Below are 14,268 nucleotides of genomic sequence, written 5' to 3' on the forward strand. Positions count from 1 at the left end.
AGCGCACGCTGCAAGCTTTCGGGTTCAGCTCTGGTCTCATAGCCATGACTCAGGTTTTGTACAGTAACACTGAGAGTGTGCTAAAGATTAACGGTGTTTTGAGTGCCCCGTTTAAGGTTCAGAGAGGAGTTAGATAGGGCTGCTCTCTATCAGGTATGTTGTACTCCTTGGCTATAGAACCTGTACTTCACAAACTAAGGCAAAAGTTAGCTGGTTTCTCTCCTCCTGGGAGCAATGATTATTTTAAACTGTCTGCATATTCTGACGATGTTATTGTTGTTGTTAAAAGCCGACATGAAATCAATGTTTTAAATGAAACTGTTACAAACTTTGGTAAATTTTCCTCTGCTAGGGTGAACTGGGGAAAAAGTGAAGCCTTAGCTGTAGGAGATAGACTGCGCAGGAGGACAGTGTTACCTGGAGGCCTAAAGTGGTCAACAGGTGGTTTTAAATACCTTGGAGTTTACCTCGGTGGGAATACCTTCTCTTCAAAGAACTGGGACAATGTTCTTGAGAGGGTTGAAGGACGTCTCAAAAGATGGAAATGGATTCTACCCAAATTGTCCTTTAAAGGCAGGACCCTAATCATCAATAACTTGGTGTCCTCCATGCTGTGGCACCGGCTAGCGGTTTCAGACCCCCTGGTGAATTTTCTATCAGGAATCCAGTCCATCATGGTTGACTTTTTCCGGGATCGCCTGCACTGGATCCCTCAAAGCGTTCTTTTTCTGCCAAAGGAGGAAGGAGGACATGGACTCATCCACCTGGCGAGCAGAGGGGCTGCCTTCAGGCCAGTCCAGTTTATCCAACGCTTCCTGACTGGACCCCCTGACTTAGCCTGGAGGCCTGTAGCCTGCAGCTTACTGGAACGGTGTAGTGGGCTAACTAATTAACATGTTTTTATATCAATGCTTTTATGGGAAAAGCTTACCTGAAGCACTGCCATTTCTGTTATGATGAAAACATCTTTTGTTTTATAGCATCTGAAGTGAAGCACAAGCACACAGTGTTAACACCAGCACACACACACACACACACACACACACACACAAACCACCATCATAGTTTTACGTGTTGACTAGGAACTCTGAATTGTAGAAACTCAGGTGTGAATACGTACATAACAAATAACAAGTAAATTACATATAAATAAATAACAAATAAAAAATCTTACCGCTTTTCAAATAACAAACCGCCAAAATAACAGTTGCAGCCATTACACCAATCAACACACCCACAGTAAGGCCAACCTGAGTTCCATCTGTTTAAACAACAAGGCTTAGTCAGTGTCACAAATCAAAAAGGTGTTATTTTGGGGCACTAAATAAGAGCGTGTATGTGTGTGTGTGTGTGTGTGTGTGTGTATCTGTTTAGTGCTAATGTGACCACCCCAAGAATGTGCGAGTCCAAATTTTGACCCAGGGGTAAGAACTATTTTAGAAACTGTTTTTGTGCAAAGCCACAACTAAAATCTTTCAAGGGCTTTTTGAAAATCTGATCTGAGCTGAAAGACAAAAAACAAAGCGTCAACACCCCAAACCCTAACCCCAAAAAACTTTAATAATGGCTAATCCTGCATGTGTGTGCTGACAAAATGTCAAATCTTTATTGATCTCCCAGTGCAGAGTAAACTACATACCTGGGTAGAATGGATTCTTCCTTGGGTCACTCTCCTCCACACTAACTGGGTTCTTCATTTGGCAGGAGAACTTTTCAACATGGTCGTCATCCTTGTCGATGTTCATCCATTTACTTGACTGAGTCCATTTTCCTTCATCTCGCCTCCAACTGTAGGTGATTGGTTCAGCCTTTGGGGTCCCTCCTTCACAGCTCAGGGTGCATGAGGACGAGGTAGAAGAACAGGACAGTGGCCGCACCCCCACCGTGGGCTTTGGGACTTTCTCTGTTGGTGGAGGAAACACATTTCCTTTTTTCATCTCTCACAGATGTATCAATAACTTGGAAAGCTCACACACTGTACATATCATCTAAACTAGTAAAACATAGGCATTATTGGTAAAATCAAACTATTGATAAAAAGAATTTTTAAAATTTTTATGACTCAATGATGTACCCTTTTATTAGCTATAGTAAGCTTGCTGGGCAAGTACCCACAGGACAAAATGTCTGACATTTTACTGTTTCCAAAAGAGATGCATTAGCCATGCAGCTGCATGATGATCATTCAGCTCCTATTGATATGTTAGCTTCCATTTTTCAGCAGTTCTTCAGTGCAGCTTCCACTTATTATAACGACCCAACTAGAAGCTGTTATCAGCTTTGTCTCCTTTTAGACAGTGCCCTATTTAAAGGAGCCCTTAGAGAGTTGCAAATCAATCCATCAGGTTTATCTGTGCCATGTAATCCTTGAAGTTTCAATCACAGTAACAACAAAATCGTCCTGATTGGGATCTTTAATGATTCTCCCTCTCTCTTGAAAGTAACCCTACACTGTTGTATTATTCTCCAGATTCCAGCTGTGTTTCAGACAACTGGATTAAGCCATAACTTGGAATGCACAAGTTGTGTTAAGCATCAGCATACCAACACAAACTATTAGAAACTGAAAGTTTCAACAGCTCCCCTATTAAGCAACTATAAAATAGTTTTAAACACATGCCCCCCCCACCCCCACCCCCAATCTGTTCAACAGTCATGTCTGGCCATGTATGTAAAACACAAGAACACGAATTCCATAAAATTTAACTGTTGGGAATAAACTGCCGAAAAATAAATCACATCCTTCTGCTGGTTTTGGGTGTGGACCTCCGAACTGACCAGAGGTGGCAGGGAAGCAAACTTCAATGTTATATTTCAGCTCTGTAGGATGTAAAGGTGATTTTTGTCTTTTTTTTCTTTTCTTTTTTTTTTTTTTTTAGTTTGGACTGTGAAATTTTAAGACATTTTGATTTGCCATAATAAGCCACAGCCTCTTTAATCAGTCAATACAAGATGTTATGCATCGACTCAGTCATGACCCTAGGTCATACAAACTGGATTTCATGCAAACGTATGTGCAAATTTCAAACAAACCGATTATGAGTTAAGAACTTTTCACAATTGTGGTGCCCCCTAGAGGTGAAGCTCAATATGCTTTAATACATAAGCTTAGTGAAACCTGAACAAATTTCTCAAATTTCAGGTTAATATCTCAACACATTCATGTGTTATTGCAAAACTTTAATAATGGCTAATCCTGCATATGTGAACTGACAAAATGTCAAATCTTTATTGATCTCCCAGTGCAGAGTAAACTACATACCTGGATAGAATGGATTCTTCCATGGGTCACTCTCTTCCACACTAACTGGGTTCTTCATCTGGCAGAATATATGTTCATAATGGTGGTCAGCCTCGGTGATTTCAATCAATTTACTTGACTGAGTCCAGTTTCCTCCATCTCGCCTCCAACTGTAGGTGATTGGTTCAGCCTCTGGGGTCCCTCCATTACAGATCAGTGTGCAGGCGGACGGGGTGTGAGAACAATTCAGTAGCACCACTGTGGGCTTTGGGACTTTCTCTGTTGGTGGAGAAAACAGATTTCTTTTTTTTCAGTCTCTCTCACAGATGTACCAATAACTTGGAAAGCTCACACACTGTACATATCATCTAAAATAACTACAAGTATTGGCATTACTGGTAAAATCAGACCTTGATACACAAAAGAACTGGTGTTATTTTTTATTACACAATGATGAACCCTTTCATTAGTTATGGTAACATTGCTTGTGCAAGTACCCACAGGACAAAATGTCTTTATAACAGAGATGCATTAGAATTTAGGCTCAACTTGGAGTTCTGAATATTATCAACTCAACAAACTGAGTTGAAGCCATATGTGGTTGATTAGTAGGTGAAGGCAGTATAGACCAAATATTGTTTTGAGGCAAGTACCAGTTGGACTTTCTTAAACATTGTCTCTTGTATTGATCCCACCAACAAGGAGTTTTCACAGCTAAGGATATAATACAGTGGACAAAGTGCTGGCCCCTAAACCCGAGGGTTGTGCGTTCACATCCAGTGGACCACTGCCTTTTATTTTTACATTTTCCATCTTTTTTTTATGTGCCCAGCATAAAAACTAAGGCTAACATCGAAGCATTGTTCCTTTGAACACCTGGATTGTTTTCACATTTAAATTCTTCTGAAGTTCACGTTTAGTTGAAGACTACTTGATCTGCTTGGATCCCATCCATTGCTGCTTGTGGTTCTATTTATCATTTTAATTGTTGAACCAACTCAAATAGTTCTGACACCAGACATACCGGGACGCACACAGGGGAACAAAACAAACATGAGGCGGTCAAAACGGAGTGGAGTGTGGGACCATTTTAAGTTGATAAATGATGACAAAGACAGCAAATGCACGACATGTGCTTGTACTTTAAAGGCCCCATGCTGTGCACTTCTCCAGGGTTTTATTTGAACTCCCTGCAAGATGTATTTGTGGTTTTGAGTACCTGTGGTCTGATAAATATAGTTTCACAGCTCCTCTCTCTTGCCTTTCCCCTGGAGGTGTACCCAACTGTACTCACCAGTAAACAGGAATTATCATCTTGTATAGATCTATATTATGTATGATTGTCATAGCTGCCGCTGAGCGTGATGTTGTATGACCGTACATGTTTGAGCTCGACTTTGTAGTTTCTTTGCCAAACTGGCATTGGATTGTGTCAGGCTGATATAACAGTCGGTGCTGAAATGAGCCGAACAGACGAGGAAATTTGAACTGAAATCCTGCAGGACCCAGGAAAAAATGACCATCAGCCACTGGTCTGTAACGAGTGTTTCTTTTGGAAGAGTGTGCAGTGAAACATGAGTCTCCTTGCATCCGTCTGTGGTGCAGCAACATTTCTTTGAAATGCTGTGTGCATTTCTCCATTTATCACAGGTTTAATGCATGGGACAGTATTTATGTGGCCCCGAGACCTTCCCTATCACGAAAAAACAATGAAAATTGCATTTTCCACTTATCAATTAATCTATAATCAATCGATAATGTGAATCAACTATCGGTTAATTAATTAATCGATAATTTGCATCCCTAGCTTGTATGATCGAAACAGATTGATATATTGATATTTCTTTTATTTAAGATTCGTGAAGTCCATAGATGATTAAGTTTTGGAACAATTGGCCCAGCAGTTTCAGGCAAGATGTCACACTTTATCATTTTTAGAGCAGAAGAGCATTTGAGCAAAGATGGAAGTGAGTGATGGAAGTGGCCCAAAGCGTTTGAGATAACTGCAAAAACGTCAACCTGATTACTACAATGCCACCTTCAGGTCAGTGAGTGTCAGTTTTCGTGGCTGAGTAGTGGGTGGAATTTGCAATCCACATGTTAATTTTTGTGTTTTTCAGTCAGACGCTGGTGCATGAACTCTTTTAGCAGAGAAAAATCAGAAAAAAAGAAAAGAATGTTAACAAAAACATGAGGGTTCCTGCAGCTTCGTTGCACCCTTGGACCCCTAATGAACCAGCACAAAAGCAACGCAGTTTCAAGCTCTTCAGCCTTAAACCCCTAATTACAATTTATGTTTCAAAGGACGGCAATCATACTTACTGATCACATCAACCTTGTACGACTCGCTCTGGAGTTGGCCATTAAACTCCACAGAATAAACTCCACTGTAATTACGAGCCCAAGTATCGATCTCCAAACGTCCAGTCTCTATATCCAGATTTGTGTGACCATCAAACATTCCATAGTAATCTGCAGAACCTAAATTCTTAATCCATTCCACCACCATGTTGCGATTTTGTTTCCACAGGATGCTTGTGAGGGGTTTGAGCTGATCAGGAACGGTTGGCTCCAGTGTGACTTTACCTCCCTCTGCAGAGTACACTTGTTTCGCTGCACCTGCAAAGAGACAGCAGTTTGTCAGTCAAGGTGAAAATGAGGAAGCAACACTTTTCCAATGGCAGGCTTTCAGTTTTCCACATTATTTAGGGTGAAAAAACATTACATTATCAGCCATTGTTCCATATGACAATTCTTAGTATTAAATGATTATTTTTGTTATGGGAATTCAAAAGTGTAAACTATTAGAATAGGAAGAGAAAGACATTTTTATATGATGACTTTTCAAAGGGATGGGTAGTACTGTTAAAAAGTATTGCTTAAAAACTGTTAAATAAATCTGTATGACTGGTTGAAATTTTTATGTGCACCAACTCGTAAACTGTGAGATAAACATTAAAGATGCATAAGTAGTTAGATTTTGATATGTAAATACACACACAAAAAAAACTTGAAATAAAAATAAAAAGCTGGTGCATATTATGACAGAAAATTAGTCAGCAGGGTGACAGTGATTTTAAAGGGGGTTTTATAGATCAGAAATGTTTTCATGGCAGGATTTACATGCAGAGGTATTATTTGTCCCACCCACCACATCCTTTATATGATAAACTTCTCAAAAAAGTAGTTACACTTTCAATGCACTGACATCCATCAGAGGGGTGAATTCTACATTTGTCCCATATTTAGATGTAAAACAATCAACCTCCAAAATGGTGGAATATCAATGGCAGGCTAAAGGTGAAATTTGTGGCCTACTGTTGGTAGTGACTCTTGATTTTTGCTGTAATCTCTAACAGTGTTTGTGGATTAAAATTTCGATATCCATTGTGCAGCCTATCTTGGTAGCCTGTGAAACAGTAAAATATTTCCATGGTGTTTAACTCCTATGTTCAGTGCAGTGCACAGTACAACAATACGTCTCATACTGGTTTACACGTAGAAATAAGTAACTGCTCACAATATGTATATTTTATACTAGCAATTAAGGAGGACCATAACACAATGCTTGCTGTTCAAGTGTTTTCGGGCTCAGTGTTTAATACCTGAACATCTGTATCTGTTTCATGACTTCCTCAGTTGTCGGACATGTTTTCATTGATTTGAGAGTTTCATTAACTGTTTAAATAGTGTCTGTATGTCAAACGTTGATTTAAGAGTTTTGAAAATATGATCTCAGTATTGAGAAATGCCAAAAAGGACAAGTTCTGGTTCAAGATACATGTAAGGTGGGAAACCGAGGTGGAAAGTGACTGAGTACATTTTATTAAGCATTGTACAAATTTAAGGTTAGGGCACTTTGTGAGACTTGGCATGTTGTCATGCTGACATCCTGTTCTAGATACAGGCCTTTATGTGGTGCAAAACACAGAATGCCACAAAGTAGAGTTGAGCCGGATACTCCCCAGCAAACATGCCCCAGTGGGGCCCATGCAGGCTTTTTGTGGGCACTGTGGGCTAGGGCCAGCCCAGACCAAACTTACACCGGCCCAGTGCTGGCTTGCCCAGGCAAGGCCCAAAGCTCTGAGCTCACCACGGGCTCTCCGTAAGCAGCCCATAATAGCGGATTGCCCACAGAAAGCCCATGTTGGCCCAGTGTGGGCCAGCCCATTTGGGTCCAGAGCAACTTTTGTACTGTTGGGCCCATGCTGGTTTTGTGCAGGCAGCCCAAAGTCATTTCCCACACTTTGGCGGCTTTTTTTTTTTTTTTTTTTTTTTTTATTCAATGTAATTTGAAATTCAGAGAGACACTGCATTTATAGCCTCTGCACAGCACTGGTGGTTCTCGGGAGGGACCAACCGGGGCCAGTGCCCCCGTAACACTGAGTCTGGACCCCGCTGTGGCCCCCCCTCCGAACAAAGATCAGAAATTGTGATGCGGCTTTCACATAGTGCGCGGTTTGGGCCGCACTCTGCGCTGTGTACCGCAGACAGAGGGGCAGAGCAGTGTGCACACGCGTGCAGAGTAGGGCGCACGCATGCACGGCATGCACGCATGCACGGCTGGTTGCTACGCGACCGAAACAGACGTTAGGAAGTTTTCCATTCTGGTGCACTTTTTCTCTGGCGGACAATATAGCGGCTTCAGATGCACCATGTAAAGAGGCAAATACATTCTTTAATTTATGAATTAGCTGAACTAATGCTTCTAAATAAATTATGTTACATGAATGAAGGCTGTATTTTTTCCTACTTCTTACCTGTTGTGTGTGTGACTTCACATGGAATTTTATAATAAATGTATGACTATACTGCATTGTCTTTGCAATAGTGCATATCTCATGATGTCAATCATCTAGATTTCTAAATATAAACGCAGACCGGTGCGCCCTCGCGCTCCGCGATCACATCCACAATGAACGGCTGTGCCGGTCGAGGTCTGCGCCGTGCGCGCGCTCTGTGAAAGCCGCTTTAGAGCGCTCCACCTGGAAACAGTCAGTTTGGTTGATCTACAGCGAGCTCGAAAAGTTACCAACTACCCGACGAGAGGCAGTCAGAAGCAAGAAACGACTACCACAAACAATATTGTATTGTTACAAAGTAACAATAAACTTTCAGAGTGTAAATATGATGATGATTTATTGATGAATGATAAGAAGACAGTGGTGTAATGAAGATGTGATGATGTTGATGAAACTGCCTGATAAAGATTTTAGAAGCAGGAGTTTGTACTAAGTGAGGACTTTGTCTGTACTAAGGTTGCACTGAAAAATAGGATGTTTCCATTGTTTCTGTCTCTTATATTTGTGTCTCAAACGTGGTATTCTGAACCATTCAATTTGGTTACAATGGGTTATCACTAGTTTTATGGGGGAAAAAAATCAGATATAATTTTGAGTCTTTGTCTTTTTTGCCCCGGGTTGAATGTGCCCCTCTGACAAAACCCCTGGCCCTAGCCAGGCCCCTTCAGTAAAATTGGTCTAGAACCGCCACTGCTGCACAGAAAGCATAAAAAATTGTTTCTGCACATGATCACTTAAAAACTCATGAACAAATATTACTTTTTGTTTTTAACAAGAAAAGCCTATAATTTTTAATAGATAATTGATGTTTTAAAAGGTTTAGCAGGGTTCAAAATTAACAGTTTACCATTTTACAGTTGCTGGTAAAAAAATATGTCTGGCTTCCAACCATTGGCTCATAGACATAAAAGAAAGAAAAAGAGAAAAATAAATAAAAAACTCAAAATCAAAAACCAAGACCTCCACCAGGTGACTTCACTGATCACCTCACCTTGTATCAGAAAGGAGGAGCTAATCAGTGAAATCACCTGGTGGAGGTCTTGGTTGGAATGAAAACCTGCAGCCTCTCAGCTCTCCATGGCACATGATTGGACACCCCTGGGCTAGTGGTCCTTATCATCCTGTTTCTCACAGGGTTTCCGCTACGCGTACAGCAAAATAAAAGCCGCCACACCTTCGGAATGAAGATTTTTTTTTTTTTTCAGATGTAGGCTATGTAGCCTTTATTTGCACAAATATACTTATTATAATCAGTTTGAAATGATAATTTAAATATCATGAAATGTTACATTACACTGCAATTAACTTTATTTTGAAAAATGAACACCGGAGTCATCACCCGCCTGTTTGATTACTGTCTGCAGCGCGCTCGCAGATGGCAAGAGAAAGGTACCGAGGCAAGATTAAATTTAATCCAGTTTTTTGTTCAAGCCTGTGAAAACAACCCTAATGTTATCGTTAATGTTAACATTGTAGGGCCCATAATTTCCGCGATCCCGAAATTTTTTTCCGGGATCGATATTTTTTAACGCGGAATATCACTAAATTTGAATGAAATGCTGTTTTTGTGTGGAATATGAACGTATGTCTGGGGAAAATCACATGGAGGGAAGCAAATCTGGGGGGCACAACCCCTCCAGTCATTTCACCTGCACCACCAAGAAAAAAATTACAACAGCTGCACCGGCACCGTACAAGTCCAAAAGGCATAGAAACTTTCCAGCTACAGCAGCGCACTGACATAGATTGTGTAACAAGTGAAGAGTTGCCACTCCGCTCTATTTTCACTGGCTAACAGCAGCACACTGGCTTAGCTTGTCTATTCAGAGAAGAGGTATCACTTTGGCTTATTTTTCAATCTATGTTATCACGTGCATACTACTGCTCATTCATTGGTAGCTGAATTGTTAGGTCAGTTTGATAAGTAATTTACATTTAAAAAGAAAATAATAATAATAATTTAATATATTGTTAAATGGGGGGGGGGGGGGTTAATGACGCTGAAGCCCTCCCCCACAGTTTAAAAAAAAATCCTAGAGGAAACCCTGCATATAGCATATAGATACTGCTTACTACACACAGTATTTTATATAGGCCTCTTTACTTTTATGTTTCAGAGGCTGTAAGAAAATGCTCCCTCCAGCCAAGTCCTCAGGATTTTGAAGTTGAGGATGAGATTAAGGTGTAGCTACGGAATTCAAGAGACAGCGGGTGGACGAATGGAGCGCTACCATCGTCGGCTGACTACCCAAGAGACCTTGGGGGAAGAGTGAGCTTTGCCAATCAACACATCACCTCAATAGAAGTATGGACATGTTAGCAGCACACAAGAATATATTTTCAGCATCAGAGGTCAGAGTTTTTGCAGTTTTTGCTTTTTTTTTGTTTGAAGTATGGGCTGAAAAATGTGCCACTAGTAACTGAATTTGAATCATTCATATTTGATTTTTGACTGCAGTTCCTCTGATGTTCCGTTGACCATGTTTAGTAGGAAGAGTTAGGGGGTCACCAACAGTATGTAAGTCTCTACATATGATGTCTTAAATGAATAAGGCTGTAATGTGCAGAGGAGAACATTTTTCATTCAGTGTAATGTGTTTGTATTTAATAAATGAATTGATTTGAATCCTTTTGACTATTGTACATTTTTGACAATGCATATATCAATGACCGCATCCATTTTAGATGTATGGAACTCCCAAAGGAAACTACACTAGTAGCTGAGATACATTTATGATTTACTGTTGTAGATTAATTTAACTGCAAAATAAGTGTGGGCCTAGTGAGGGCAGTGAGGGCTTCCTGAAGGCTAGGTAAAGGCTGCCTGCTGTGCGCCCTGTAGCCAGCCCTAAGTGGGCCCATACAGGGCCAGTGCAGGCTTCCTTAGGGGTTAATGAGGGCTGCCCATGCGGGACCAGCACTGAGGGGCCAACATTTTGCCAATGAGCAAATTCTCAGGGGACCTGCGCGGGCTGCCCTAAGTGGGCCTGTAAAGGGCCACTGCAGGCCTGTTTGCTGGGTCAGCTCAAGTATCTGGTACGGATAAAGCACTTTTGCCGAGTGCGAGTATTATCCGAGTAATATGAGTCAATATCCGTGCTCATGATGAATGAAAATCCTCACTGGGTAGCTGACTGTGTCCACGTTGTGTGATAAGCCAGTCACACACAGCGCCCCTCCCCTACGCCGTGTGCCCCGCTCACACACACACACACAGAGACAACCTCAGGGGTGTATTCAACGACGTTATGATACATAACGTTATCTCATTGAATGATCTGTTTGGTCGTAACGTTTTGTAGCAGAGAGCAACATGCCTCGGAGGTAGTTTTCCTCCATTTTGTGGGCGTGTCAGAGGTGTTATCCAATCAGCATCAACCTGTTTTTAAGCCTCTGCCATTTAAAATGATAGAGCTCCATTATGGCTTCCAAGTTGCTATATCAGTATAGCCCATGTTGAAGAGGTAAAAGCACATGTATGTGGTAAGTATGATGACAGATCAGACGAAGATTATTGTTTTTCTTCAATAATATGGTGACTTTTATTCAACTTAAAACACATTTGTGTAGGCCTATGGTACAAATCTTGGAAACAATGTTTAACAGTAACTATTTTTTTCATAACCACTGATCCAGGTTGGAGGTCTCCTCCTGCGTCTGATCACCAAAGCAGTGGCAGTGATGTCAAAGGTCTTTGGCAGTGCCCCTGATCCATGTAAAGTAATGTCCTGCTCAGACAGTTCTTCGGCTACAGCCGCGAGGAGAATGGCCCTCTCGGCTTCCATACTTGCAACGCTTGCATAATGCAACAGGTTGTTCAGAGCTTTATCGTTTCTGTTAGCTTGACGTTACGTACCGGTACGTCTACATTGAATACGGCCCAGGTGTCACTCACTCAGGTGTGACAGCTCACATGGCGTCTCTCTTCAGTAGCAGTCAGGTTTTATTCAGCTCACTCTTCCCTCGGTCTGTAATCACTGATAGTCAGTAGAGTTTCTGCTAAACTTGGTTGGTAACAGACACGCTGCTTTTGAGCAGACAGGCTGAATGAGACTCACGTCGCGTCTCTCACTGCCAACACACCACACACACATTAGCTGAACACACAAAGGACTTTATTATTTGTATTTTATTTTGGCTGCATGCACTGAGAGTCTGACACTTTCTGACTGTAGGTCATAAAAAATAAATATAGTAGTAGTATAAATATTACAAATTAAGCTATATATATACAGTACAGGCCAAAAGTTTGGACACACCTTCTCATTCAATGCGTTTTCTTTATTTTCATGACTATTTACATTGTAGATTCTCACTGAAGGAATCAGAACTATGAATGAACACATGTGGAGTTATGTACTTAACAAAAAAAGGAGAAATAACTGAAAACATGTTTTATATTCTAGTTCCTTCAAAATAGCCACCCTTTGCTCTGATTACTGCTTTGCACACTCTTGGCATTCTCTCCATGAGCTTCAAGAGGTAGTCACCTGAAATGGTTTTCCAACAGTCTTGAAGGAGTTCCCAGAGGTGTTTAGCACTTGTTGGCCCCTTTGCCTTCACTCTGCGGTCCAGCTAACCCCAAACCATCTGGATTGGGTTCAGGTCCGGTGACTGTGGAGGCCAGGTCATCTGCCGCAGCACTCCATCACTCTCCTTCTTGGTCAAATAGCCCTTACACAGCCTGGAGGTGTGTTTGGGGTCATTGTCCTGTTGAAAAATAAATGATCGTCCAACTAAACGCAAACCGGATGGGATGGCATGTCGCTGCAGGATGCTGTGGTAGCCATGCTGGTTCAGTGTGCCTTCAATTTTGAATAAATCCCCAACAGTGTCACCAGCAAAACACCCCCACACCATCACACCTCCTCCTCCATGCTTCACAGTGGGAACCAGGCATGTGGAATCCATCCGTTCACCTTTTCTGCGTCTCACAAAGACACGGCGGTTGGAACCAAAGATCACAGATTTGGACTCATCAGACCAAAGCACAGATTTCCACTGGTCTAATGTCCATTCCTTGTGTTTCTTGGCCCAAACAAATCTCTTCTGCTTGTTGCCTCTCCTTAGCAGTGGTTTCCTAGCAGCTATTTGACCATGAAGGCCTGATTGGCGCAGTCTCCTCTTAACAGTTGTTCTAGAGATGGGTCTGCTGCTAGAACTCTGTGTGGCATTTATCTGGTCTCTGATCTGAGCTGCTGTTAACTTGTGATTTCTGAGGCTGGTGACTCGGATGAACTTGTCCTCAGAAGCAGAGGTGACTCTTGGTCTTCCTTTCCTGGGTCGGTCCTCGTGTGCCAGTTTCGTTGTAGCGCTTGATGGTTTTTGCGACTCCACTTGGGAACACATTTAAAGTTTTTGCAATTTTCCGGACTGACTGACCTTCATTTCTTAAAGTAATGATGGCCACTCGTTTTTCTTTAGTTAGCTGATTGGTTCTTGCCATAATATGAATTTTAACAGTTGTCCAATAGGGCTGTCGGCTGTGTAGTAACCTGACTTCTGCACAACACAACTGATGGTCCCAACCCCATTGATAAAGCAAGAAATTCCACTAATTAACCCTGATAAGGCACACCTGTGAAGTGAAAACCATTTCAGGTGACTACCTCTTGAAGCTCATGGAGAGAATGCCAAGAGTGTGCAAAGCAGTAATCAGAGCAAAGGGTGGCTATTTTGAAGAAACTAGAATATAAAACATGTTTTCAGTTATTTCACTTTTTTTGTTAAGTACATAACTCCACATGTGTTCATTCATAGTTTTGATTCCTTCAGTGAGAATCTACAATGTAAATAGTCATGAAAATAAAGAAAACGCATTGAATGAGAAGGTGTGTCCAAACTTTTGGCCTGTACTGTATATATATATATATATATATATATATATATATATATATATATATATATATATATATACATATATATGTATGTATGTATACACACACACACTCTCTCTGTCTCTAGTACTTCATAATTGCCTACTGCATGTGTTGTATTCATTGATGCACTTAAGAATATTCATGTTCTGTGCTTATAAAAAAAACTTGTTCTGTAAATAATTTGTTTACTATTGTGATCAAAGACATTGATCTGAAGCTCAATTCTGAGGCTGTTCTGTAAATAGGCTTAAAATAACATACCAGTTAAGCCCCAGCCATTTCCAGTCAAACCCCGCAAACTTCTGGTTTAAGCACCACCACTTCCGTTTCGGCCCCGCCCATTCAG

At 41.2% G+C, this 14,268-nt stretch overlaps 2 protein-coding genes across 2 annotated transcripts in view; both read right to left on the minus strand.

Annotated features, from left to right (window-relative positions):
• LOC115370456 (uncharacterized) overlaps positions 1 to 14,268 on the minus strand; it is a 34,259-nt gene that overhangs the window by 19,068 nt on the left and 923 nt on the right. The window contains exon 2 of the mRNA XM_030067490.1: positions 5,564 to 5,860. Coding sequence (XP_029923350.1) covers positions 5,564 to 5,860 — 297 coding nt within the window. The remainder of the gene's footprint in view (positions 1 to 5,563; positions 5,861 to 14,268) is intronic.
• LOC115370442 (carcinoembryonic antigen-related cell adhesion molecule 2-like) overlaps positions 1 to 14,268 on the minus strand; it is a 78,383-nt gene that overhangs the window by 4,681 nt on the left and 59,434 nt on the right. The gene's annotated exons all lie outside the window — the stretch shown is intronic.

This window comes from Myripristis murdjan, chromosome 2 (assembly GCF_902150065.1).
Source record: "Myripristis murdjan chromosome 2, fMyrMur1.1, whole genome shotgun sequence".
In the NCBI taxonomy this organism is placed as follows: domain Eukaryota; kingdom Metazoa; phylum Chordata; class Actinopteri; order Holocentriformes; family Holocentridae; genus Myripristis; species Myripristis murdjan.